This window comes from Anomalospiza imberbis, chromosome 2 (genome assembly GCF_031753505.1).
Source record: "Anomalospiza imberbis isolate Cuckoo-Finch-1a 21T00152 chromosome 2, ASM3175350v1, whole genome shotgun sequence".
NCBI classification, from domain to species: Eukaryota; Metazoa; Chordata; class Aves; order Passeriformes; family Viduidae; genus Anomalospiza; species Anomalospiza imberbis.
In genome coordinates this window covers 97,519,021-97,545,378 of record NC_089682.1, presented here as the reverse complement: position 1 = coordinate 97,545,378, position 26,358 = coordinate 97,519,021, and the positions used below count along the sequence as shown (strand labels likewise).

The 26,358-nt window shown below is 39.9% G+C and overlaps 1 protein-coding gene across 4 annotated transcripts in view; it reads left to right on the top strand.

The window, feature by feature from the left end:
* The window catches only part of TBC1D4 (TBC1 domain family member 4), a 98,510-nt gene that overhangs the window by 27,325 nt on the left and 44,827 nt on the right, over window positions 1–26,358 (top strand). The window contains exon 1 of one of the 4 annotated variants that reach the window (XM_068182369.1): window positions 22,213–22,657. The exons of the other annotated variants lie outside the window; for them this stretch is intronic. Coding sequence (XP_068038470.1) covers window positions 22,622–22,657 — 36 coding nt within the window. The 5' untranslated portion in view covers window positions 22,213–22,621. Of the gene's footprint in view, window positions 1–22,212; window positions 22,658–26,358 lie in introns of those variants that run through there. 4 annotated transcript variants of the gene reach the window in all.

The following is a 26,358-nucleotide window of genomic DNA, read 5'->3' as shown; positions in this document are numbered from 1 at the left end:
GAAACTAAGATGTAGCTAAAGAATCTGGTATACAAACAATGATGTAAACTGCACTTAGTTATGAGCTACAGAGATAGATTAAGAAAATGGGTTAGTAATGGGAAGGGGGGGGAAGAATCAGATAAAACATGCATTATTTCTTACAACAATTACGGGAACTTGTTGTCTCCTTTGCTTTGTTCCAGTTAGAAATTACATGTCTCGTCCCTGCTGTTTATTCTTACACTTGATTACACTCAACAGCAAAGGTGGTTCATGCTGCTTTGGTGGTAAAGAGTGCACATAACATTTGCACAAACATGAACTTCCTGGACGCATGCTTCTGCTATCCATAATCTGGTACACCACAACTGCAGCCACCAGCTTCCTAAGGAGTGTGTATTTTAACCTAAGCTCATTGTTTCATTGACCTAGCTGTATGATGAACTCTTTTCACTCTTCCAGCAGTTTTTGTTTAAAGGAATGTAAATAGAAGTAGTCCATTCATAAGCTTAGTGTTTAAGAGGTCCAGTGGGGAAAATCATGATAAGATGCTTCTACTACACACATTGCAACAATGCTAGAGGAGATGAGTGGGACAGGAGAATTGTTATTGCAGAAAGAGTGGAAATAGTCTGGAGAGAAAAAATAATCTGTATTAGTGTGTCTTTGCATTCTTCTATGTCATTTCTGTGCTCTTGGAGCTCTGTTATAAAACTTTTTTAAAATCCCCCAAGTCTTACTACCTCCTTGTAACCCTGTATTAATCCATTGTATTTTTCCATTGATTTGTGAGGATTATATCTCCATTAAGATGGGAGATTACTTTTTAAAAAAAACTTTTATGTCCATTCCTTTGTAGTTTTTGGAGTTACTTAATGTGCTTATGGAATGGGTGCCAAGCTTCCACATGTTCTGCATTTTTAAACTTTGCCACTAAAACACAGTGCAGTTGTGTGCACTCATGTACAAACAAATGATTTAGCTCTAACTTAGCTACTGTAATGCTTACATTTTTCAAAACGGCAAAATTGGAAGGGTTTTGGCCCTCAATTAAGTTGTTTCATTTATCAAAAATCATAAAACCTTAATTGGAAGACATTCTACACTTATGCACCTCGCTCTGTATCCACTTTTTAGAAGCTGCATGTGTTTAGTATTTCCCTACTCAAGCGCTCACATTTATCATCAATGCAATAAACACTTGCATAGCAATATATCATTTATGTAAAATATTAGTTCTTTCCTGCTTCCCTCACTGTTTCCCACCTTTCTGTCCATGTCCAGAGCTGAATGTGTGAGGCCTGGCCTCACAAAACATTTCTCATGCTGGCTGAAAGAGGCTCCCTAAGCCGCTGCTCACAGGGGTGAGCTGTGGCTGCGTGTGTGCTTCTGTAGCTGCTTTCAAAAAGGGAAGCTTTGAAGTGCTTCAAAGAACCCAGCGGTATCTCTACCTTTTGATTAAAAGGATGTTCAGTACAAATAGGAGAATATACTGAAATATTAAGATAAGCAAATTTTGTGGTCATGAACAATAATTCCTGGGGCAGAGCTGATGGTGACCAAAGTGTACCTAAGCAAAACTGTACTTTCACCCAGCTCATAAGGGCTGAATAAACAAACAAACAACCTTGATTAAAAAAGAAAGTGGACTGAAACACAGTAGTGACTGTTGTTACTGCCCTGTACTAGAAGAGACAAGTTATGGGTAAAGCTAAAATCTTAATGCTTTTGAATTTTTTTAAATGTAAGGTGAAATGTGTCAGGGTTTAGTTTTCTATATTTTACCGCCAATACTAAATAAATAAGGGGACTAGCTATATCTTTTTAAGTGGGTAACCTTCCTAAAAATGTTCTTACTGATGTGGAGGGTTCTTTTTCCCCTCTGGAAAAATGAGGTTAGGGTTTTGGCAGAGGAGAGTTGTCTCTAATGTAACAGAACTTAGTTCATCTCATGCCAAACATCAACACTTGATATCAATAATCGTTGACTCAAGTATTGCTCCTGGGTACATTAATCATTCCTATTGTTCCATAACACAGTGGGAAAAACACTCTTTAACAATTGCTACCCGGGAAAATTGCACAGTGGGAGCTGAAGCTGTTCTTACAGTTGTGTAACAAAACTCCAGAATGTTGGCAACACACTGGGCCTGGAAGGGGATTCTTGTACGTGAATGCTAGCAGTGGATTCAGACTAAAGTGCACCATCATTTTCTCTCTTTGTGGTATTGAGTTACACTGCATGTGCAAAAATGTAATTCTTAAAGGATGTGTTTTTTCTGCTTGCTGTCCCAAAGAGGGTAACTTGTAGGGAATGTATGACTGTCAGATTGTGACAGTATGAACTTGAATTTCCTTACTGAACGACTGTCAGTGTACATCTGATGGGTGATACATTTGTACTGTGTAGTCAGATCAAGCTTTTTTAGCATTCAGTGGTGCTAACCTATACTTTGGAGCATGCACTTTTCAAGAGAAAAGAAGATATAGATTATTTCCCTTTAGTTTCTTCCCAGTAAGAGTAACTAAAAGTCCAGAATATTCTCTTCCCTCCTGTACCTCTCTTCACATTGTTTTTACCACAAACTGCTTAGAAAGAGCAACATCACTTCGTAAGACAAATGGTTTTAACTAAACTTCAGGGGAAGATCCTTCCAACTTCAGAGGATGAAGATTGTTTGAGAAACAAATATTTCTGAAGAAGGAAAAAGATGATGTCTTCCCCTGCTCCCAATTAAAGGAATTTATTTCTTTACATTTGGGAAGGTAATTGGAAACTCTTTGATGCTTAGGTACACTGTTTCCTTGATGCTTTATAAAGTCGAGGAGGATGAGAATTTCGTATCTTTTAAATTGGTTCAGTATGTCTTTGAGTACGTTTTCACTAAACCCAAGCCTTCCTTCATTGGAGGAGGTGGCATTCCTTCAGTGGCACTGGTGTGCAAAGGTTCAGACCAGCTGTGGGCTGTTAGATGTGCAGGTCAGAACACGAGGTGTGTTCCAGCTCTTGCTAAGACCTGTCTGCTTGGCAGCAAAGGTGCAGGGAAAAGAGCTCATTTGCTGACAGCTCCACGGTAGCTGTGCCTTAGCTGTGTTTTACTTGGCGTGGTAACACAGCAGCCATACAGCACTTCCCTCCAACCTCAGCCAGGTGTCAGCACAGGCAGCGTGGGAGGTGCTGTACGGAGAGCAGGAGAGCCTGATGGAGAGCAGGAGAGCCTGATGGAGAGCAGGAGAGCCTGATGGAGAGCAGGAGAGCCTGATGGAGAGCAGGTGAGCAGGTGAGCCTGATGGAGAGAGGTGAGCCTGATGGAGAGCAGGTGAGCCTGATGGAGAGCAGGTGAGCAGGTGAGCCTGATGGAGAGAGGTGAGCCTGATGGAGAGCAGGTGAGCCTGTTGGAGAGCAGGTGAGCCTGATGGAGAGCAGGTGAGCCTGATGGAGAGCAGGTGAGCCTGATGGAGAGCAGGTGAGCAGGTGAGCCTGATGGAGAGAGGTGAGCCTGATGGAGAGCAGGTGAGCCTGTTGGAGAGCAGGAGAGCCTGATGGAGAGCAGGTGAGCCTGATGGAGAGCAGGTGAGCCTGTTGGAGAGCAGGTGAGCCTGATGGAGAGCAGGTGAGCCTGATGGAGAGCAGGAGAGCCTGATGGAGAGCAGGTGAGCAGGTGAGCCTGATGGAGAGCAGGTGAGCCTGATGGAGAGCAGGTAAGCCTGATGGAGAGCAGGTGAGCCTGATGGAGAGCAGGAGAGCCTGATGGAGAGCAGGTGAGCAGGTGAGCCTGATGGAGAGCAGGTGAGCCTGATGGAGAGCAGGAGAGCCTGATGGAGAGCAGGTGAGCCTGATGGAGAGCAGGTGAGCAGGTGAGCCTGTTGGAGAGCAGGTGAGCCTGTTGGAGAGCAGGTGAGCCTGTTGTGGAGCTCTGCTGGGGGGCTGATGTGGTCACTCATTAGCTGCAAAGGTGGCATTTGCCTGACAACTGTGCAGTGCTAGGTGTATGCTTTGACTGCTGACTGGTCATTGAGACACTTAGCATTTCTAAGTCCCCTTTCCATTAAGATTTTGAGTCTCTGTGGTAGTACAGTTGGATTCAAAGGGACTGGAGTTGGGGTTAGAGAGGGATTTCTTTATTAGGAATTGATCCATAGTAGAACTTATCACCCAATAAATGCATAAGTTTTTTAATGTGATCTCTTGAGTGTTTTAAGCATTTATTTCAAGTTAGTAATTCATTCCTCTGGAATGTTTTCATGCTTCCTTTCAGTTGGTGGTTTCAAGGGATTTTAAAAATATCCACTGGCTGGTGACATATTGTTCTGCCTTTATGGTTCCAGCTACGAGGATCTGGTAAATTGCTAGCCTGAGTCTTATGCCTGAGAATAAATATTACACCCACAAAAATAAACTTGCCCTGTCTCAGGCCATCAGAAAATAATTTTTGTTCTGGGTGCAATTATCTAGTTTGCATTTTGTAGTGACAACCACTGTGTTCAATACCTTTATCTGCATGTCTCCTTGGTGCACAAGGCCTCTTCTGTTTATGTTAACGGTTTTGGAGAGATTGCCAGACTGAATCACTGATGTAGCAATAGTATTTTGTAATGCTGAGAGATAGTTCCCTTGACTCCACGCCATTTTCAGGAAAAAAGTCGAGATAGGGAATTATGTGCTGTCATGTAGTGTCTGCCTACATATCGGAAGCAGAAATGCTGTTCCATTAGAGCTTTAGTCTGGGAAAAAATCATTACCTCTTTTGGAATATTTCATGGTGTGATAGTTGGCAGTTGTGACCAAAATAAAGGGATTTTCCATTGTAGGATGTGTGGTTGACAAGCTGTATTCCTAGTTTGTTTTATTGGTCCTTTTAAGTAAAGAGCAACATCTGCCCACTTAGCATTGGATTGGGCTCTCACTAAAGAAGAGATCTCACTACTCTTTGTGCTGCTTTCCCCTAAGCACTGGGAAAATGCTGGCTGCTGCTCTTCTACCCTCTGTCACCGCGGACAAAATCCCTTACTAATTTTTTTAGGCTTCCTAGCAATGTCTTTTGACTCCTGCCACAATTAAAGAAAAGCTGTCATGTGAAAGATCTACATCTGTATAAGATTTAAATTACATTTAACTTTATATCTTATACATCTGTATAAGATTTAACTCCAACAGCATTCCTCATATTTAAAGCTAAAATTCTTCACTCTTATCCAACTGTTTCACCTTTGCAATGGTCTCTATAGCTATTGTAATTTCTTGGATAATATCCTTTAGATCATAGTTGGGGGCAGGAGAAAAAAAAAGCAACAGGGAGAATATGTTAGTACAGCTGGTGTTACACTTGATGAAATACTTTGATAATGGTCCTTATGAGCCAGGAATTAACTGATATGGGGTAGCTTGGTTTTTAGCAGTGCCTTGTTTCCCAGATGAAGGCATTGGAAGGTGCTCAGGTTGCCCTCACAATGCTATGCAACTTCCAGCAAACAGGTTGTTTCCTACAATTTGTCATCAACATTTGTAGATGACACTCTCTGATCTTGTTTGCATCCTTTCACCCACAAACAGTTTTCCAGTTTTTCAGAAATCAAATTGCAAAAGATGATCTCTCCTGTATAGTAACAGTAAGGCTTTTGTATTTCAACCTTGATACAGATTTGTTAATTTTTTTCCTTATTTTTTTTTCCTACAAATTTAGGTGAAAAATCAGCTTTTCTTCTCTAGTAGTTCAAACAGAATCAGTTGTAAGAGAGGTTACATGCAATTGGCAAGGATTTATCTTTCACAGGACTCCATGTCTCAGTATTTTAGCTTCTCTTTTCAGATCTGGTATGCTTTGTTTTGTCTAAAATAATAAAAACCCACAATAACCCAAAAAACTAAGTTTCTTTATATGTCTTCCTCAAGCAGAGATACTGGCTTTGGAATGCAAACATGTTTTCTTTGTATGCATAACTTTATCACTGCTATGAAGCAAATTGTAAAGTTGTCTTTCTAAAAAATCATAGGATGGTAGAATGATAAAGGAGGATTTCTTTGTACAACTTTCTAGACAGATTTGGATTTTCTCCAAATTGCTAATTACTTCTCTAGTAGACACTACTGTTTTCTGAAAGGTTATACACTTTCATAGAAAACTGTCAGTGCAAGAGACAGTTTTGGTAAAGCCACTCCACAAATTAAGGTTGTCATAAAGAACTTTGGGCAGACTCCTTAAATTTCTTTCTTCTAAATTTATATTGTTGCTCATAGTTAAGCGTTTGGACATAGCAGGATCACTTTCCATGCAGAAGAGAGTCTGTATCTCAGACTGACTTTAAAATGTGTAGTTGCTTTCTGTGAGCAAAGGTCATCAAGAAAACATTGATTAATACCTAAAGCTTGAGCAAGGGTTTTTTGGAAGCTAGAGAATCCCTGCTATAAGGGAAGGGCTGGAAGGGTTTTCTGCAGCTGCCAGAGCTGTCAAAGTGTGTGTGATAAATTGTTCAGTAAATGCACATGAGCTGATCCTGTAGAAACTCACTGGAGCTTTGTGATGGGACTCCCTGAGGATCCCAGGCTTGCTAGACACAAATCAGCATAAGCCTCCTTAGGATTTATCCTGCTAACCATAAACTCTGCCCAGAAAGGATCCAGAGCTGGGAGCTGCTCCCTGTGAAATCAATGCCTCTTTCCAGGCGTATGGATTAAGAAGGGAACAAGCTCTTAATGGCCACATGAAGGTGTGGTGGAGGTGGTAGGTCAGGAGTTTTTATTCTGACTGGAGTCTGGATGTGTGATCTTCTTTCTGTTAGCGGGTACTTATTACCCAAGACTAGAAGTGGAAGCCTTTGAAATGCATCTCTTAGATAATGCTGAATGTCATAGGGAATGTCCTGCCTTCCTGGCTGTTGATGCTTTGGATGGTAACAAGTAGTACCCCTGGTCAATGAGCTCAAATGGCAGTTGGTCATTTAGCCAAGCTTGAGGTAACTCTTTGGAAAGGGTTGTTTAGGAGGATATGATGGATTTTTTTTCCTTTATGTTTTTCCTTTAATGCAATTATTCTCTTCCCTGGAAAACAAAGTTAAATTCTGGATAAGGTCAAAATTGAAGTATGTAAGTTGTCATAATTAGGTAGTTGGATGTTAGGAAGTACCCCTGTTGCCTCGATCCATTTTTCAAATGGTATCACTGAGGAATTTATGAAGGATTTGCTTTAGGAAAAATACATTTCTTAAGAGTAAGCATTAATTTTTTACTTTTACAAGGCCATGAGAGAAAGGTAATAGCAAATAACTAGGAAGAGAATGGTAAGTAAATGAAAAGTTTTAATCTACTCAGTATAATTTGAAATTCCAGATCAGGATCAGTAAACTTGGTTCTCATTAGAAACAAGTATTTCCAATTACTTGGGTGGAAAGCAGACTGGATTATTTTTTCTTTATTGTTAGATATTTGAATAAACTGGTGTCATGGTTTAGGAGTGGTATTCTCCAATTTAGGGCTCCCACGCTGCAGCTTCCTCTGCCTCCCCCCTCCCTCTCACAGGTGGCTGGAGAGGAGAATTGGAGGCACAGGAGGCAAAGATTATGGGTTTGAAATAAGAACAGTTTATTAGAAACAGCAATGAGATAAGAAAACGAATCATAACAGCAACAGAGGGTAGAAGAAACTATTCATATAGGAAAAAACCCCACCCAATAATAGATAATAATGGATGGCTCTGTCCACTGTATTTTCTCAACCAGATGGAACTCCTGAAGAATTCAGCTTCTTCAGTCCAACTCGTTTCAGGGGGTGGGAAACAGAAAGCTGTTTGGGGATGGGCAGGGGATGGGATTCCACAGGGCAGGATGGGATTCAGCTACAGGTTTAAGTTCCATCTCCTACATGAGATGGCTATTGTACCTCATTCACATGGAGTAGTAAAACTCCTTTCTATCTTTTATTAACCACTCACTAAATTATTAATCTGGTCTGTTCACTCACAATAAATACTCTTAATACTCTTGCCTAAAGCATGAGAAAGTTGTGTTTTGATTGACAGTAACAGAAATACTGTAAGCATTAATTGCTTTAACTCAGTTTAGAAAAGACAGTCAGTATAAGACTCTGACTAAATAGTTAAATATTATATAGCTACCTAGGATTTGAAGATTCCTGACTAGTCAAACACAGTACTTCTACACTAGCATTTTATGTGCTGTTTAGAGATCATTTTTCTGTTGAAAACATGTATGCCAAAAAGTTGACTTTAATAATTTTTTAATATTGAATTTGATTATAGTTTAGGTAGTTGCAGCATTATCTTACAGGATGGCAAAATCCTTGCTGTCCCTTCCAAGGTTGATTTGTTTCTGTGCATGAGGGTTGTGTAACGCTCCTTGGGTTCAAACACTTAATCATTTCAGTCCTTGAAGGCACATAACAGATATGCCAGCTTGGTAGTATAATGCCCTTGAAAAATACTTTGTGGAAGGAAGTGAGGGGATATCTCTTATGCATTTGGAAAACCTGAAGTCTTAACAGGTAGAAGCTCTGGATGTGCCCTGTGAGACAAGCTGATTGGATGTGTGAGGCTCTCTGCTGTCCTGCTGGGATACAGCTCCATCTTGTTCTTGTAAAAATCAGCTTGTTAAGTCAGCAGTTTGGGCTCAGAGGCAGTATCTAAGCTGGGGAAATGTTGTTCAATGTTTTCAGTGTTCTTAAATAGTGGGTGGTGTTCAGTGACAGCTGCAAAGTGTAAGTAGGAACAGTTTGAGCTTAAACACACAAAATTGATGTAGCATTGGAGATAATGAAAAACGTAGACTTAATGTGCAACATTTAGCTTAGTGCTCTAGAGAGCTATGTCTGTAACTGATGAAATGCTGCAATGTGTGTATGGCTAAGAGGGAGTAGGAAGGAGGGATTCAATTTGTGATCTTCATGCCTGAAATAACACTGTGCTAGCGTTCATGTAAAACTGCTTATCATTCACAAATTGGGAAAATCCAGATTGCTGCGGAACAAACACTCCTGCCACTTCATAAGTTACAGACTTTCTTGTTTTGATCCATTTCCTTCTGTTTAAAAAAGATAAGAAAGATGTATTATAATATTCTGGGTACCTCAGAAGATTCAGCTAGGCCTTCAGCGTTTCCTGGAAAATGAATGTGAAATTGTCCGGTGAGGTGGAGCCAGAAGTAAGAGGGAATGTAAAAACACACAAATAAAATGCACAGTAAGAATTTCTTTAAACTGCTTTCTATAAAGCAGTTTATGAAGTTCTTTGTTTTACACAGTCTTTCAGTTTTCCTGCTAATTCTATGTCCTTGGGTAGTTGCTGGACAAGAAGCAGTGTGTTATGCAGCTGTAGCTGATGTTTGCTGTGCACGCACTCGTGTGTGCCTTGGCCAGCCGAGCAGAACAGATGCCCTCTCAGTACAAGCTTGTCACTTCTGCCCTGTGCGGGCGTCTGTGCTTTCCACAGCCCCTTGGTCACTTCCTCCTCTCTGCAACCCACTTGGCCTTCCCCAGCAAAGGTCACTCTAAAGGTAGACAAAGCAGTCAAACTCAGTGGAAGACATGAGCCTTAGGTGCTTATGAGAATGGAGAAGACAAGAAGGGATTGATGATGTCATTTCAGAAGCCCTTTTTTCAGCCAGGAAAGGAGATGCACAAGGTTCCTGTAGATGGTCCTTGACGTTTCACAAGGGACCTGTGATTATTTCTTCCAGTCTCATGGCTGGACATTCAACTCTTTCATTGTGAGAAGCCTGCTAGCACACTGTGATCCCTTACAAGGCAGATTGGGCACCTCCAGATTAGCTGTGGGAGACCCCAATGAGGTCTTTCACTCTAATTTTCTAAATAGTAGGTGTTTCATACCAAACACTCTTTCCTTTTGCTGTCTAGGTACTGGGAAGCTCTGCTTTTCCTGAGAGGTTCAAATATCTGAAGCAAGGAATGAAGTTTAAGTGCTGCACATTGGGTGCAGCAAAAGAAAGCCATTAAATATGTTTGCTCTATCTGTGCTTGAGGATGCAATTTCTCAGCATTATCCTGCCATTCCTCATGATGCTGGGGATGAAATACAACTGCCTGGGCATGAGCAGCATCCGTATATCCCTGACTGTTCCCCAGAAAATGACTGCACTCACCTCTGTGATAGACTAGGCTCATCTACAAACAGAACCAAGACAGGCAATGTGGGATTCCAGTCCTGTTTCCAAAAACTAGTTTCATGTAAAGAGGAAAGAAAAAGCACGTTGTTATTGTCTGTTACACTGTACCTTCGTTTTGATAGTTTCATTCTGTGAAACAATAAATGATAATGTTTTATAAGCAGAAATCAGCCCTGCTTCCTGTGCTGGAATTTAATATAAACCAAAGAGTTTATGAAAAAACAAATCTCTCAAGTCCTGGTTGCTACAAGCACTTGTTTCTTTATAGGAATGGTTAAGCTGGCTCTGCTTTCAGCAAAAGTTAAGATGTGCAGATGTAGCCTACCACATTGCCTGTTTTTTAATCCTAAAAACAAGCTTTTCAGAACAACTGAATTTCTTCCCAGCCCTACTGAGCTGAACTTAAGAACCATAGGTAGGCAAACAACTTCATTCCTAAGAGGTGAAGTTTTAAGTAGCATGTATAAATGTCCTGTCACTTGTTCATGAGCCACCACCAATCAGATTATGCTCTTCATGATATTTATGTGCTATATAATGTAAATTAGCTTTACTAGGGAATGAAGTATCTGAAATCTCATTTTTTGAAGTATGAAAAAAATAGAACTTGATGCCTAAAAATAAACTTGGATATAAATTGAGTATGACTTCAGAAAGTCAGAGCTTTTTATTTTTTTTAATGCTGTTCTCACCAAATTTGTGATAGTGCTTGGCAGTGCATTGAAGTGTTCCCAGTCAGAATTTGCTGTAAAGCACCTGTTTATCTTATCTTATATCTTATCTGTCCAAGTTCCCCTTCAACTTGCAATGTTGCTGTGTTTTTGATTGCTTGGTGCATAAAGACTCAGTGCTGTATTTACAAAAAAAAAAAAAAAAAAAAGATGGTGGCTATTTTGTGTTGCTGAAGTTTGAGGGGCTGGCATCTTCCAATCTTCCATCTTCCACTAGATTCCCTGAATGTGTAGAAAAATGCTGCTAGCAGAAGTGACTTCAGAAACACTTAACAGAGATACTAAGTGGACACTGCTGGTTCACCTTGTGTGAGCTATTGTATTGCTTGCTAGAATCTGGCTGCTTTGGAAAGTGTCACTGTGCAGTTGAATGTACAAATGGCACAGGTGACATGGAAGAAAAGCTTTGCTGTCATCTACTTCTTGGGAAAGATGGACTTCATTATTTGGTTAAAGTTTTGGGAAGAGAGACTCTCCCCTCCTCCACCATGTGCACATTTAACTTAGTCATTATTGGCTACAAGACGTAATAAAACCTCTTTTTTTTTTTTGTTCATAGATAAGCTGATTTTGTTTAAACATTCTGATACAGATAAAGCTTTTACATAAGTGGTACTAATTCTCATACAAAAATTTTCTTTTTTTTTATTTTTGTACTGTATAGCCTTTGTAATTACTTCATAGAAAACTTACCACGTACCTCAGATCATGAACCTTTGTAGGCATTTAAAACTGATCTTGCACATTGGTTTGAGAGGAAGACCTTCTGTCTTTTCACAGAGTCCTAGAAATGTTGACTAGAAATGATTGATCAGTCTGTCTGGACTCTTCTGGGCATGGCCATGGAAAGAAAGAGATTAAAGCCTGCACTTCTGCAGTAATAGATTAACAGTGCTGGTGTAGGAGAGAGTTTACTGCCAGGGGTCTCAGTTTCTCATCTAATTCTCGAGTGTCTCAGAAAAGCAAGTTTTTTTTCTCCCCAGGCAGTTGTACTGTAGAAAAATTAAATGTTGTGAACTTATCCTTTTAGTGGTAAACTTGAGAGATCTACCAAAGAAATGAAATTGCATTTGTAAATATAATGAATACAGTAGTAAACTATTTTTTATTCCCTCCAGAGTAAAATAAAGAATAATTTAGTAGCTTCTGCTTTTAAAATTAAAAGCACTTGCAGAGGGTCCTCACAGAGCCTAAGAATATGGCAAAACAGTGTCAAAGGGGGTGAGCATTTCAGCCTCTTGGCCACACTTCTGTCCCAAAAGCCAAGCACTCTGTGCATTGTTGCAAGGTTAATTTACTGCACCTTTGGATGTGGGTGTTGCCTGGCCCCTTCCTTGATGACCTCAGGACCTTATTGAAAGAAAAAACAAAAGTCTGTTTTCTGGCTGTCTGAATGGGAAGCTCTTGGCTAAGACACTCAGCCTAATGTGGCTGATGATACTAGAAGGTAAAGGTTAAGATTACAAGATCTCAACTTAGAATAAAAAAGCAATGGCAGCCAGTGTTCTTTCAGGCTTGCAGGTGTGCAGAGGCTTCTCTGTGCAGCTGCTGATTAAATCCAAGCTGAGTACATAAAGCCTGAAATCATCTGTTTCTCTGCTGCTTGTAATAAGGCTCAGGACACATGTTCACATCCCAGTAGGTACAGCTACCTTAGCACAGGGTGTTTTATCAGGAAAGTGCAGTTTGTGTTTTGTTAGATAGCACAGGGTGGTGTTCAGATAAGCAGTGAAATGATATAAATCCACCTTTGTTCTTAAAGTGATGAAGGGGCTTCTTGTGTTGTAAAAAGCAGCTCCCCCTCCCCTACTCAGTCTATTAAATATTTTTTAATTGTCTGAGAACTTAAAAGCTCTGAAACTTCAGTTTAGTTTCAGAAACTTCAGTTTATGAGCAATACCTGCTGGATAGAGTCGCAGCCTCAGTTCTTTGCATTCGGGGAAAGACTGCTCATAAAACCTGTGAAAGTGCTGGGGTGGCAAAATGGGATATTTTTTGTAAATTAATCTTTGAAAGTACACTCTTACCTTCTGTGGGTGTGAGCATCCACCCAAGCTTAAGAGAAATACAGTGATGCCTGCAATCCTATTTCTATGCAGCTATCAGGATAAATCATAGATTTGTTAAAGTTGGAAAATGCCTGTAAGATCATGAAGGCCAACTCTTAACCTAATACTGCCAGGTTCACCACAATTTTTGTTGTGATATCTTGAGAGAATACTGGCGAGGTGGTAGCAGGGAAGCTCTTCAACATCTCAGCTCTGAAATTAATCTCTTGCTTTCCAGCTGCACGCGCGAACCCTTCTGAGGACCAGCTGTTGGGCAGTGGGGTTTCCCTTTCCAGTGGGAGTTTCTTCTGTCATCTTGTCACCACTTGGGTAGTTCTTCTTGTAAATTTGAGGCTTTCCAATTACATTTCATATAATTATAGGTTAAAAAACATTTAGGCTGTGCACTGTAGTTTTGATACATGCTTGGGAGTTTCAGTGTTGAGTTGACATCAAGTGTGTTTTTAGCAGCTTACTCTTTTTAAAATCCTCTTTTTAAATCCTTCTAATTACATAAATATTTTTCCAAATATCTGTTTGGGGTTTTTTTGCAGAATGAAATTGTAGGATATTCCATAAACTGGGCAAAATTATGTTTGTTTTTTTTTCCTTAGAAGAATAAATATTTTACTGTAAATTTGTATACTATGAAATAAGACAAAGTTTGAGGGGAATCTCAGTTTCTGAGTAGTAGGTGTGCATCCCCAAGTTTTATTGAGGTGGGGCTATTTGTGAAGTCTCTGTATTATGAACAGTTCTTATCTGCTTGGGAATTCACAACAAGCAGTCAGTGTATCTAATAAACAATACAGGATTATTGACTAAATCTGCTTGCAAAGATGACTCTGCTTTGTTTATTTCTGGTAAAATACTTGTTGCAGTCAACATTTATTATAGCCACATGACTTCAACTTAATCTTAATTTCCTACTTCTGTTCATAGATAGAGAAGAAATCCCTAATAAAATACTAGGATTTCCAGTTGTTCTTCACCAGTATCCTAATCTTACACTATTTGTATATTTACCATTGGAAATAAACTCTTGGTGTCTTAAACCCTATATTTCACCTTCATGCCACTTGTTGTAACAAGGTATAATACCAGGATATTACTGCATGTCATGCATCTGTTACCTAATCCATTTCTTTGAAGTGCTGCCTTAAAATCATCCTCCTACTTACCAATTTATCCACTTAAACCAGTGACTGATTTCCAGAAGTGACAACTTCTGACACTTTGGATAGTTTTATTTTTTTTAACTCAAAAGACTGTTATTCCTTGGTTATACATAAAAATTTCAGACCTGTCAATCCAGTAACTTGTAACAGACTTTGTTCTGTGTCCCTGTAATTGAGTTCGTGTGTAACAGTCTTTTTTGTTTTTTCTTTTTCCTTTGATTACCTCTTATTTAATGGATTGCTTTCCTCTTGTGTTCTGATTTTGAGAAGAGGGCATAAGTTTTAAATTTGCTGTTCAGTAGCTGTTTTTTACCATATGCTATTAGGGCTTACAAATTCCTTGCAGCAACTCTGTTGTGTCCTTCTAGAACCCCTGCCTGCTATGGTCAGCCTCAGAGCTGGCATCATCTAAATAAATTGGGCTGAGAATGACCATGAATACTTCTACAAACTGAAAGTAACATAGTTTTTCAAGTGTTATGTGCTGGTAGCAATTCCAAATTGTTTAATTCCAAGTCTGATGTTTATATGTGAGGCATCTTTGGAGGAGTCCAACAGATTGCAGGAATTGTGATAAGCATAAATGGCATAAAATGGCTCCTTTCATACCTCCTCTGCTTGGGTAGAGGAGGTGCAGTTCTTTAAGTGTGATATTAAATTGAACATTCAAGTAGTTATTCCAGATAGTTATTCCCAGTGTTCCCATGAGGGAAAATAGGATGTTAAAATCTCTTTATGGGATGTAGGTTTGAGCACATGGGGGAGCAACCTCAGCTGGGTAAGTTGTAACGCTGCAGAAATCTGCTCTGAATTGTCACTTTGAAACTGTACATACCCAGTACTGGATTTGGGAGCAAACATGCCTGCTCTTATATTTTCCTATTACTTTCTCTTAGGATTTTGTCATTGTTTGCACCAATGGTTCATAACCCTCTCATAAATGTCTCCCGCACTTAAGAAATAAACAAAACCCAAACAAAAAAATTGATGCGCTGGTGGACTTGACTTCTGTTTATGAAAAATATGGATGGAGATGCTCATATATTCAGTTTTGTTCCTGTTTGCGTAAATCCCTTTCAACTACATCTTGGTCCGTGAGTTCCATAGTGGCTTCTCAAACGGATTATGTATTTTTTGGATTTTGCTTCCAACTGAAGTCCATATTATTTTCTGAACTCTTATAATTTCTGATAAAATTCTAGTGATACGGTATGAATCTGTTAAACCCGCTTCATTGTATCATAACTCTGTTTTGAAATTACCTAATTTATGCAAGAAGTTAAGTTTTTACAAGAGCAAAAACACAGAAATGATCCGATGTATATGCTATGCTAGCTTCAGCTCCCTGAGAGCTCTTGAACAAACAGAAACTACAGCACTTTGGACTGTGCTAGATGGTTTAAAAATTCCCTAGAGAATAAATAAATCTAACTAGCATTGTATATTTCCATCACATTTGAGATTACCCTTGAACTTGGGATTTTTGTTGTTTCTCCTTGAAGTTTACCAGTATCTACTATAAAGAAATGTATGGAATTTGTCATAGGTGAAACTAGAAGGCATACTTGTGAATCCCACCAGAGAGAGAGACACCTTGTTTTCCAAATTTGGATGCTGGGAATCACAGAAGAGGTAGTTAAGAAATATGCTTAATTTTTATGATGGTGTTTCCTCGCTGGCTCTGCAAAACAAGTTTCAGGCTTGACTTCAGTGGGAACAGGACATTCAGACATGACCAAGAATAGATTCCTTACATAGATAATTCCCAGATCAACTAAGCTCCCCCAGGGGAGAGAGAGTTGATGAGCAGGAGGAATGCAGTTCACTGTTTAGGGGACCTTTTTTCTGATTTCTGTTAATAGTTTGTGTGTTCACTGCTAGCTCTCATCAGCAAGCCGACTTCCAATTGCAGAGAGAAATCTTTCATAATATGAGTTATTGGAAGTAAAAAATAAGCTGTAGAAGGATGAAGTTGTGATGAACTGAATTTTAATTTTCTCAATCAAGAGGGGACTATTGACTTCCATGAAAGAACAACTCACATACTTATTTCTGAAACTTTAAGTTATTTGAAGGTGTATTTTGCTTTGATGGCATCTGAGCATGACAAGTAATACCTTAGGTGAAATTATAAACTCTTGTAGTAAGCTGAAGTGAATGGGATTTACATTATCCTTCCAAATAACTTATTTAAATGTCATGAGAACACTGCTGTGTCAGTGACAAAATCACTCTTCCCTTCTCATCCCTTGCCCATCAGACCAGAAATAGGAGTTTCTATTTCCAGTCCAGACAGGAGCCACATGATGGGATTTGCCATGGTATAGTTAAGTATATTTTTACCAAACCCTAGACATTAGGACTATGCTGCCCTTCTCCTTTACAAGCAGGGAACATACCATACACAGGTATGCAGCTAAGATGTGTTAATGGCAGTGGTGTGGACAGCTGCCCTGGCTGGACACCAGACACCTACCAAAGCCTCGCTCTCACTCATCCTCAGCTGGACAGGGATGAGAAAATATAACAAAAGGCTTGTGGGTCCAGGTAAGGACAGGGAGAGATCACTCAATTACTGTCATGGGCAAAGCAGACTCAGCCTGAATTTAATTTATTACCAATCAAATCAGAGTAGGGTGATGAGAAAGAAAACCAAATCTTGAAAACACCTACCCCCCACCCCTCCCTTCTTCTTGAATTTAACTTTACTCCTAATTTTCTCTACTTCTTCCCCCTCAGCAGCTATGGGGGACAGGGAATGGGGATTCATCACACATTGTCTCTGCCAATCCTTCCTCCTCAGGAGCAGGACTCCTCACACTCTTCCCCTGCTCCAGTGTGGGGCCCCTCCCACAGGAGAAAGCTCTCTACCAACTTCTCCAATCTGGGTCTTTCCCACGGGTGCAGTTCTTCAGGAACAGACTGCTCCAGCATGGGCCCCTCCCACGGGGTGTAGTCCTTCAGGAACAGGCTGTTCTAGCGTGGGTCTCCTGCTGAAGTCCTGCCAGCAAACTGTCTTCACTGTTGACTTCTCTCTCTATGGGTCCACAGGTCCATGCCAAGCGCCTGCTCCAGCATGGGCTTCCCATGGAGTCACAGTCTCCTTTGATCTTCCACTGCTCCAGTGTAGCATCCTACAAGGGCTGCAGGTGGATCTGTGCTCCAGAATGGATCTCCATGGGCTGCAGGGGAATCTCAGCTCTGGCACCTGAGCACCTCCTCCCCCTCTCTTCTTCACTGACCTTGGTGTCTGCAGGGCTGTTCCCCTCATGTGTTCTCCTTTTGCTGTCCTAGCTGCCATTGCATAGGTTTTTTCCTCTTCTCAAACACATTATCCTGGAGGGGCTACCACCATCACTGCAATGCTGGGTGGTGGGTCTGTCCTGGAGCTGGCTGGCATTGACTTTGTTGAACACTGGGGGAACTCTGGGGGCTTGTAATGGAAGTCACCCCTGCAGTCCCCTTTGCTACCAAAACCTTGCCACGTAAACCCAGTAGAACTACTAAAATGAAGATGCTGCTATGGAAGGTGAAGCAGTGTGGGCTTTGCTCTGCATTAATAATGAACTGAAATTCTAGAACTCCTGGGTTAATTTGTCACTGTGTTGCAAGGACTTCATAATGCCTATGCTACTCTTCCTGTGAATATTGTTATCAAAAAGTTAGCTGCAGTTACTTAATGCAGCCTAGCTGTTCTTCTTACCTATGTGGTCTCAAGCCAATTCCAAAAATGCTAGTGTTTATGCTGTCAGGCAGTGCTGTGCACCTGCTGGTGCAGAAATACCTAGCACATACCAGGCACAATAAATTCAGAAAATAAAGTTTAGCAGTACTGAAATAAGTAGCATCTACCAGTAGCAATTAGAGAAGCAGTGTAAAAGTTGCCTTACCTGATGTATATGAAAATGTGCCTAAAAAAATTAGTAGAACCTCCCTGATGAGCTCAGAAACAACTCCTTCCCACCCGTCTTGATTCTATATAATCTGTTGTGCTTTCTTACTTATACAGTGATTAAGTGCCTCTATGTTCCCTTTTTCCCTTCAGTTTTGTAGAACTCATATTCATAACCAAAACAAAATGCTCTCACAGACGTTTTGGAAATAGATGTGATGGGTCTCATGGGTCTTTATCACACCCTTAGCTTACTTCATGTATGTCACTATTGGTGCAAGAGTCTTGACTTATAAAGCTGTTTCTCTGAAAGGTCCTTACTGTCTGTTTACTTTATTGACTCCTTTATATCAAAGCTTTCTGGGAAAGCATTTTCTTTCCTGTTCCCCATGGGTCTTGTGAGTTGTTTTTGTTTTGGTTTTGGTTTTTAAGGTTTTTTTTTTATTATTAGTTGTAGTAACAGTAAATCTGTAGCTCTTTTAGAATTTTTCTATGTCAAAATGTAAAAGGACCATGAATTTAATTCAGCTATTTCAGCTTATTATAAAATAGCTTTATTCAGCTACTTAATAGCTTTCAGCTATTAAATCTGAAATACTTACCCATCCAGCTGTTTCTGTATGGATTTACATTTAAACACTATAACTACCTAATGATTTAATTCTCTTTGCAGCTACTAACAAGCTGATGAAATCTTAATGTTTTAAACAGTTAGTGATTGACAAGATTAGATTAATGTGACTACCAGGGAGAGTAGTATTCAGTGTTTTGTCCTGTGCTAACTTTGCCTTCAGGTGTGATGTTCATTATTCCCCTGACTCCCAGGCAAAGTGGTGGTTCAAGACTTTGGTGCTGAAGGAAGTCTAGTTAGGTGGAAGTTCCCAGCACCTCATTTCAAAGCGGTTGGTAATTCAGCATCTGGATGAGTATGGCTTTGAAATCCTTCCTTGCTGTGTTTATGCTTGGGTGTTTTGCTGGTTGTTATCTGGGAAGAGTTAATTGTAATACTGGTTGCTCAGGCATTTGATACTGTCACAAGACAAGGCAGTTGCTTTTGTGAACTGTGAGATTAGCAGACAAGCTGGAACGTGTGCAGATGTGTATTTCCAAAGTACTAGAAAACTACTGAACATTACTTGGCAGGTATGGCAAAGCTGTTGAAATGCTACTAGGTTGCAATCTATTTTCTTTACACTCTGTCCACATTGGCTGATGAATCATGTGCATTTGTCTTTCACAGTTTTTTAATGAATGTTCTAGTGACAAAAGGAGCTTTGAACCCAGTAGTAGCACTTTTTGTCTCTGCCACAGTATTACCTGCTGCTTGACACTGCCTTTGGTGTCCAAATTTCTGTAAGCAGAACCTTTTTTAAGGAAAGTTTGTAGTCTGAAACTTACCACTGCAGTTGAGAGTTTGCGGCATAATATGGAAAGAAGGAAATCCTTGGTTTCAAGTCATTGAGGAATTTCTAGCCTCATTAAGGGAGCTAGAAGTTATTGCAGTGCCTGACTTTTTGGACCAAGTATACCCATATCTGCTAGACTGAATAAAATCTATCTTTTCCCATCTCCTAGAGCCAGCACTTAATTAAAACACTTCTTCTGAATTAAACCACAATCTTCTGAATTAAACCACAATCTTCTTCTTCAGTGAAAGTAGAAGGTGGTTATTGTAGTGAAAGAGTTTTAAAAGTTCCATGGGTATTGTGGTAGGTTTTAACCAAATCTGGGATGATGCTCACTTTAGGGGTCTTCATGATCTGCCATATAGGAGTCCTGAAATCTTGATCTCTTGACTAAGGAAAAACAGACCAAAGTGTGTTCATTTCATAGTAAATCAACATGTTAGTTAATATTTTAAAATTAAAATCTTGAGAACTTCTATGTGAAGCAACAGAATTAAAAAATTGCCACCTTCTTTAACATGGTGCATGGAGCATTTATTTCAGTATTGCCACTTTAAATCTGCTAAAATGAAGTTCATGATCTTCTGATCTGTATTGGAGAAGTAGATAGTGACTATAAATGGGCAAAATACTTCAATGAGCTCTCCAACTTTCCCTCCCACCCCCTCAAAAGGAAATGAATGCCGAGAATGCATTAATTGTTTGGGACTGTCCACGTGACAGCCTTATCTTCTCAGGCAAGCCCTTTTAAAAATAGGGTATGTGTTAAACATGATGGAGTTTTAAAAACAACATCTTTAATAACCTCTTACTAGAACTGCCAAGTTAAGCTAAAACACAGTTTTCAGGAGAAAATTCCTGGCTAATACCTGAATTTGTACTTTTATAGTTTGTAAGAACTTGTGTTAAAGACGTTTAAGAAGAGCTGCTGTTCCAAGCAAGTTGTATTTTGCTAAGTCTTTGACTGGGAACTGTGGAAACAAATTTGCATATGCTCAAAGTATAAAACTGGTAGATGAATTGTTTTACTAATCTGCATATTCAAGAGCATAAGGATTGTCATGAGACCTCTGTACTGACACTTTTGTGGGTTGCAGAGTACTCAGACTGAGTGAATTTGAGCTGTATCTGAAAGGTGGAAAAGCATCGAGCCTCACTGGCCTAAACATAGGAGCAAAATGCTGAGTGCAAGAATCTTCCTTGTGCTGTGCTGTCACTGCCATCCCTGAAGTTCTTGGATACACCACTGTCGAGTGCTTGCATAAAGAAAGGCACCTATTGTCTGCTCAGGCATCTAAACCATCTTGTAACTCTTAGACATTCTTTCCTGTTAAGTAACTTGATCCACCTTCTATCATTATACTGCTTACTTAAATTTGGACATTTGGCATAGAAGCACCTTGTGTGTGTGTGTGTGTGTGTGTGTGTAGCACACAAAATGTGTTAGGTGAGTTTCCAGCTGCAAATTAGATACTGTGATGGTTTGCTAAATGTGTGCTGTGCAACTCTGGTACTTTTTTCTGCTTGTTGATTGTATCAAAACTCATCAGTGTAAGTAATTCCTGAGTTGGTCTTGAATAAGAATCATTTTGAAAACCGAATTTTATTTTATTTTAACTTACCTACCTATCTAAAAAAAAAATCTCTCTTTAGGGTGTTGTAGTAGTAGTCTTCAACTTTGCCTTTTGTGATCTCCCCAATATGTGGCATGAGGCTGAATGTCAAATACATGCACTGCTCTGTAGCAGTGCTTTAGAAGCAAACCTAGCTGGGTTTTTACCAGTCACCTGGGAAAAATACAGGCCAGGCAAATGGAAGGCTGTCTCCTGAAAGCAAAACTATTCTATGCAGTCTTTTAATATTCCTCTATGCAATCAGTCCTTTAATGTGTCTTCTGATGCTTTAAGCTTTTGCTAAATTCATGAGCCTGTAGAGGAAGAAATGTGAAAGCACTAGCTGCCAGGGATGGCAGTTAGCTTGAAGCTCCGAAAACTGCTTTCACTGAAACTTTCTTTGCCAGCCCCTGTGTTCCAGCTTTCTGCTACTGGGCTTGTGTTGTGTTGGCCCAGACATGCAGCAGAATGAATTGGAGTTGATGGCAGATGCTTATTACTGCCTGCTGAGAACCTGACTTGGAGTTTTCTAAACTGTTATTTTTAGACTGTACAGTAAGTGCAGATGGATTATAGAAATGCTTAGTAATTTGGCTGTTACTCCTTTCTCTTTGGGATAGCATTTCTCTTGGCTGCAAATCCTCCTTATTTCTTTAAAAAAGAAGATACCAGTATTCCTTCAGCAGTAAGTCAGCTCAGGGAGGCAGATTCTTCTGTTCTAGTTTCTAAATGCTTCTAGCATAAACAAAGTCAGCAAATTGCTTGTGTGACTGCATAAGTTGAATCACGCTGAGTTGGTCTTCTATCTTTTTATCAGAAAGATGCATTTTTAATGGTGAAAACTGGTAAGTGGAGCACTTTCACCAGAGTGGAAAGCAGCAGAATGCAGTGGATTTAGAAGTACAACAGGTCTGAATGATCAGAGCTGCATGGCACTAAAAGCTCCCATCTGGATGGCAGTAAACACATTTATAGCAGTTAAAGGAAAACAATTTTTTCCCTCTCCCACCCTTCTTTCTAGTTAAGAATAGTTACGGATATCTGCACTTTGGCTGGCATTTGGTTGTGTTTTTTTTTAAGATAAGAACTTTGCCTCCTTGTCAAATGCATGGTACATAGCAGGATATGATATGCAGCTTGTTTTGTCTCTGTTCATGTTTCACTGCTGTGGCTGGATTCTCCTATCTTGTGGATATGCAAGTTAACACTAATTAAAAGGAGACTTATTCCAGTTGTTCCTAATTTTTTCTCACATTGTGTTGCTTTGTTATAGCTAGATGTCAAACTCCCAGTAATTAGCAAAGCGCAGGGTGTTGGTTTCGGAACAGTTTCCCGTTTCTCTTTTGTTTGCTTTTAAGTGTACATAGCTTGATGATGAGCGGGGTGCATTATTCAAATCCAGCAGCGTGGATGCTTCCAGCCCCAAGTCAGGAAATACTTGACTTTTGAAGAATAACGGCCGCTGCACGGGTTTCTGGCTCTGCTGTGATATCATGAAACGAGCCTGAGGAAATGCCGTGACAGCACTGCCAGCCCTTTGTGAGAGTGGGATCCTTTCTGCACTCTCTTATCCCGGGAATCTGTTCCTGAGTCTTGGTGTTCATGACAGTAAGGTTTGGTGACAGCTCTGCTTGGACATGCCTCTGCTTCTGAGCTGGATCTCACGCCAGAAGGTACTGACTGCTCCTGTCGTGTGTGCGTGCAGTTCATTCATTTCCCGTCTCTTTGTACAGTGGAAGGGATCTGCCGCTGCACTTTGCGTGGTGATGGAGTGAGCAGGCTTGAGCTTTTTCCTTGTCTTGAAAGTAATTGCCTTGCTAGAAATGTTGTCATTAAGTAGCCACATTTGTTAGGCATGTTTGTTAGATTAATACTTCATGGTCACACTTAAGTTTATAAGCCTTACAGTATGAAGAGGGGGCTTTGCTTTGTTAATAAATTCCAGACTGAAATTTTCCATGTGAAAGCTAGACACAAATTAGGAAGGGCTGCAGCTTCTCTGCACAGCAAAATTGTCTTCATCTGTTGAAATCATGGAATCCAGCCAGCAAATTTTGTTCTTCTTCACAATATCCATAGCATTCAAGTTCTAAGTTTGGATTAAAATTGAAAGCACTGCTCAGTAATTACCGAGGGATGCATTTGAAAGCTATCACTCCAGAAAAAAGGGAACATCCCTCTTTGTTCACTGGAGGCTCTTGTAAATTCAAAGAGTTGGGTTTTTTGGGGTTTTATTTTAGTGCTTCTGCTTCTGTCACTGCTGTTCAAGAAAGCATGTAGTGTTACAATGGAGATGTTCTGCCCTTTCCAGACTTATGACAAAATTTTCTACTGTTATGCTGCATCAGGCATGATTTAGTAGGCTCAACAGTCTCTCTATTTTGCAGCTTAAAGATATTGGTGATAAATGCTCAACTGAAGTTCTGTTTAGAGGTCTTAAGGGTTGCAGCAGTTGGAATTAATTGTAACAGAACCTCAGTTACATGACATGAGACAAATTTGGTGGTAATTATTTTTCTGCAGTCCTCCATTTGGTTTTAATCTACACTTTGGTCAGATGAAAGACCTTGCATTGCTTATATCAGTTAAAGGGATGTTTCTTTCTAACATGAAAATACTATTCTGTGTAGAACACAGGGAAGTGTCTTGATGTATAGTAGAATATTTCTTGGCAGTACTAAATTGCATGCCCTTTGTGCAGTGTGCTACTAATGCATGAGGAAGGTGTTTGCTTGCCTTTAGGAATTAACACTGTTGCAGGCCTAGTCACAAGGGACAGAACTAGGTCTAGCCCTTGAATTGCAGAGCTGGAATTAGCTGAGTGCTGCCACCTTTTTCTACAGTATCTGGCCAAAAGGATGATGTGCTGCAGTAGCTCAAAAGGTCTCTAACCAAGATCTGTGTGTGGTACAAACAGAGGAGATTGGGGATTATCTGGTTAAAACTGGTGCTGTCATTAGTTTCAACTATCAAAACTCTACTGCCTGTGGTAAACAAATTTTGTGTCATTGTCATGCTTTACTTATTATGTTGCTTTTTCAGAGCAGAATCTGATTGTAGGTGATGCAGAGCTTGGCCAGTACCATCTGTTCTGATTTGAGTACAGCTAACTTTTCCTTTTTGAATCACCACATATCAAATCTAGTCTGTCTGGGTGAAGACTGGTTCATAAAATCTTAGGCCACTTGGATGTGAATTAAAATTTTGATTTGGATTCCCAAGTGTGGGGTTGTTTTTTTCTTTTTCTGTAATTACTCTTACTAGATCAAATATATTTCCCTGGAGGAAAATATTGCCTCTTCAGTGACATTATAGAGCTCTTGTTACTTGCCTCTTACATTGCAGTCTTGTTTCATTGGTATTGGTCTTGGGGTTTGTTTTTTCGGTTTCTTTTTTCTCCACCAAGTTCTGTAGTGTTGTTCACACTGAAGAGCCAAAGTAGTATCACAGGTTTAGTTTTGTACTTATGGTACCCACTGTCGATCCTTATCTTACTGGGGCCGTTGCATTTGGGGGTGTTGTTTGGAACAGGCCTGAGGAAGGATCTCTGCTCTTGAGTTTTCTTGGCTCTGTTCAGAGATTGAGGAGTTACTGTGAGCACTGTTTCAAGGGTCTTAAAATACACATGCTGCTGTTTCTTCCTGCCAGGTGTGGATGCTCTTGACATCCTAGAGGGGAAGAAAGCTCACCTGAAGCTCTCAGATCCATTTTGTTTGGTTTCATGTTGCTAATACCTGAGAAGGTTCCATGTGCCTGTCACTGTTCAAGCATGAGGTTACTGCTGCTTTAGAGAAAGCTTTGTGTGCTGTTCTAGCATATTTGAGTAGGTGTACTGGGATGGGGGTAATTTCCTTGTTCTGATTCATGAAATAGTATTCTGTTACTCAGCAGTATAGGGAAACTTCATGAATAAAACCTATAATAATGCCCTACATTATGTTTCTGCATTTGAGAACTGCTGTTCCAGCACTGCACCATCAGCTCCTAACTTTCTGGACTGAGAAGCCCTGTGAAGCTCCCTTTGGAACATAGTAATTTCCTTTTCTGTCCAACAATATTTGGAAAAAGATAATAGGCCCCTAGATCATGGGATTTGGGAGAGGCAAAGTCTGGGAGAATTAAGTCTTCTTGAATTGTCCCACCACAGGGTTTGTTTGAGCTGGAAGTGTGCTTCTCTCACCCTGAGAATACAGTGTGTAGCCTTGTCTCATTCAGTCTTTCTTCTTGATGTAACTGTCTTCAAGACTTGACAAAAAAAATCTGAGTGTGTTAAATAGATCAATTGCTTAAACATTTTAAGGATTTAATTTCTTTATATTCAGGTGTATATTGCAAACCTATACAATAACTCATTTAACCTTTTAATTTTGCTCTATTGTAACAGCTGGTAGTAGATGTCCAGGAAGATTGTCAATGGCCCTGTGGGTTTCAGGAGTAAGAATCCCATTTCTCCCCTCTGGCTGCTTAATTTAATGAGACTTCTGAAGGGAAATACTAGAACTTGGAAACACATTAGTAAGTTTTGACTGTTTGAGGAGTCTGTCATCTTAATATTCCTAAACTGATTCCTAAAAGAAGTTAAGAATTTTCATCCAGGTAATTCAGTATTTTAAAAGCTCCATTCTGCTTATTATCTTGTCTAACTTTGCCCTGCAATTTTGACATAATAAACTAATATCCAAATCCAAAAAAGTTACACAACTTCAATGGTGAAACTTTTATGACTGGGGTTTCTTGATAAACAGAAAGGAGGAGCAAAATGTCAAAACCCAATGATATATGTCAAAGAAATGTGTAAAAAGCCATACTGGGATGTGTGATTGATAATTATGTAATTTTTCCTGCATCTTGCATTTCAGGAAAACACAGATGCAAAATGTTGTTTAGACTTCACTTGATCCCACTTAGGGGTTTTGCTCAAAATCAGATCTTTATTTATGAAAATACTGTACTCTGATCATGTACACCTCAGAAATAGCTCTTGGTTCTTGATAAGAGTCACTCTGGGAGTGAAGAAGGTTGGGTGTAACAGCACAGGCTGGCATATTGTCAGTCACTGAATACATCAGCAGCAGCACACAGTTACTCCTGTCCACTAAAGACCAATAAAATTCCTGTGCACAGCTCATAGCCTGGCAGTGTTGGTATCTGTCTTGAATGTTGCACTTGAAGCTGTTTTTTGCACCATGGTACTGAGAGTACCCATGAAACAACTAACAAGCATCTGGAACTGGTTCTGGGCTGTCTGACAGATAGTAGTTACCAATTGTGACATCCCTGTATTGCATTACATTGTTTTTATTTTCATCTCTATATAAGAAAAGTATTCATATCTACAGAGATTAAACAGGTCTCAAAATGTTCACTTTGGTAT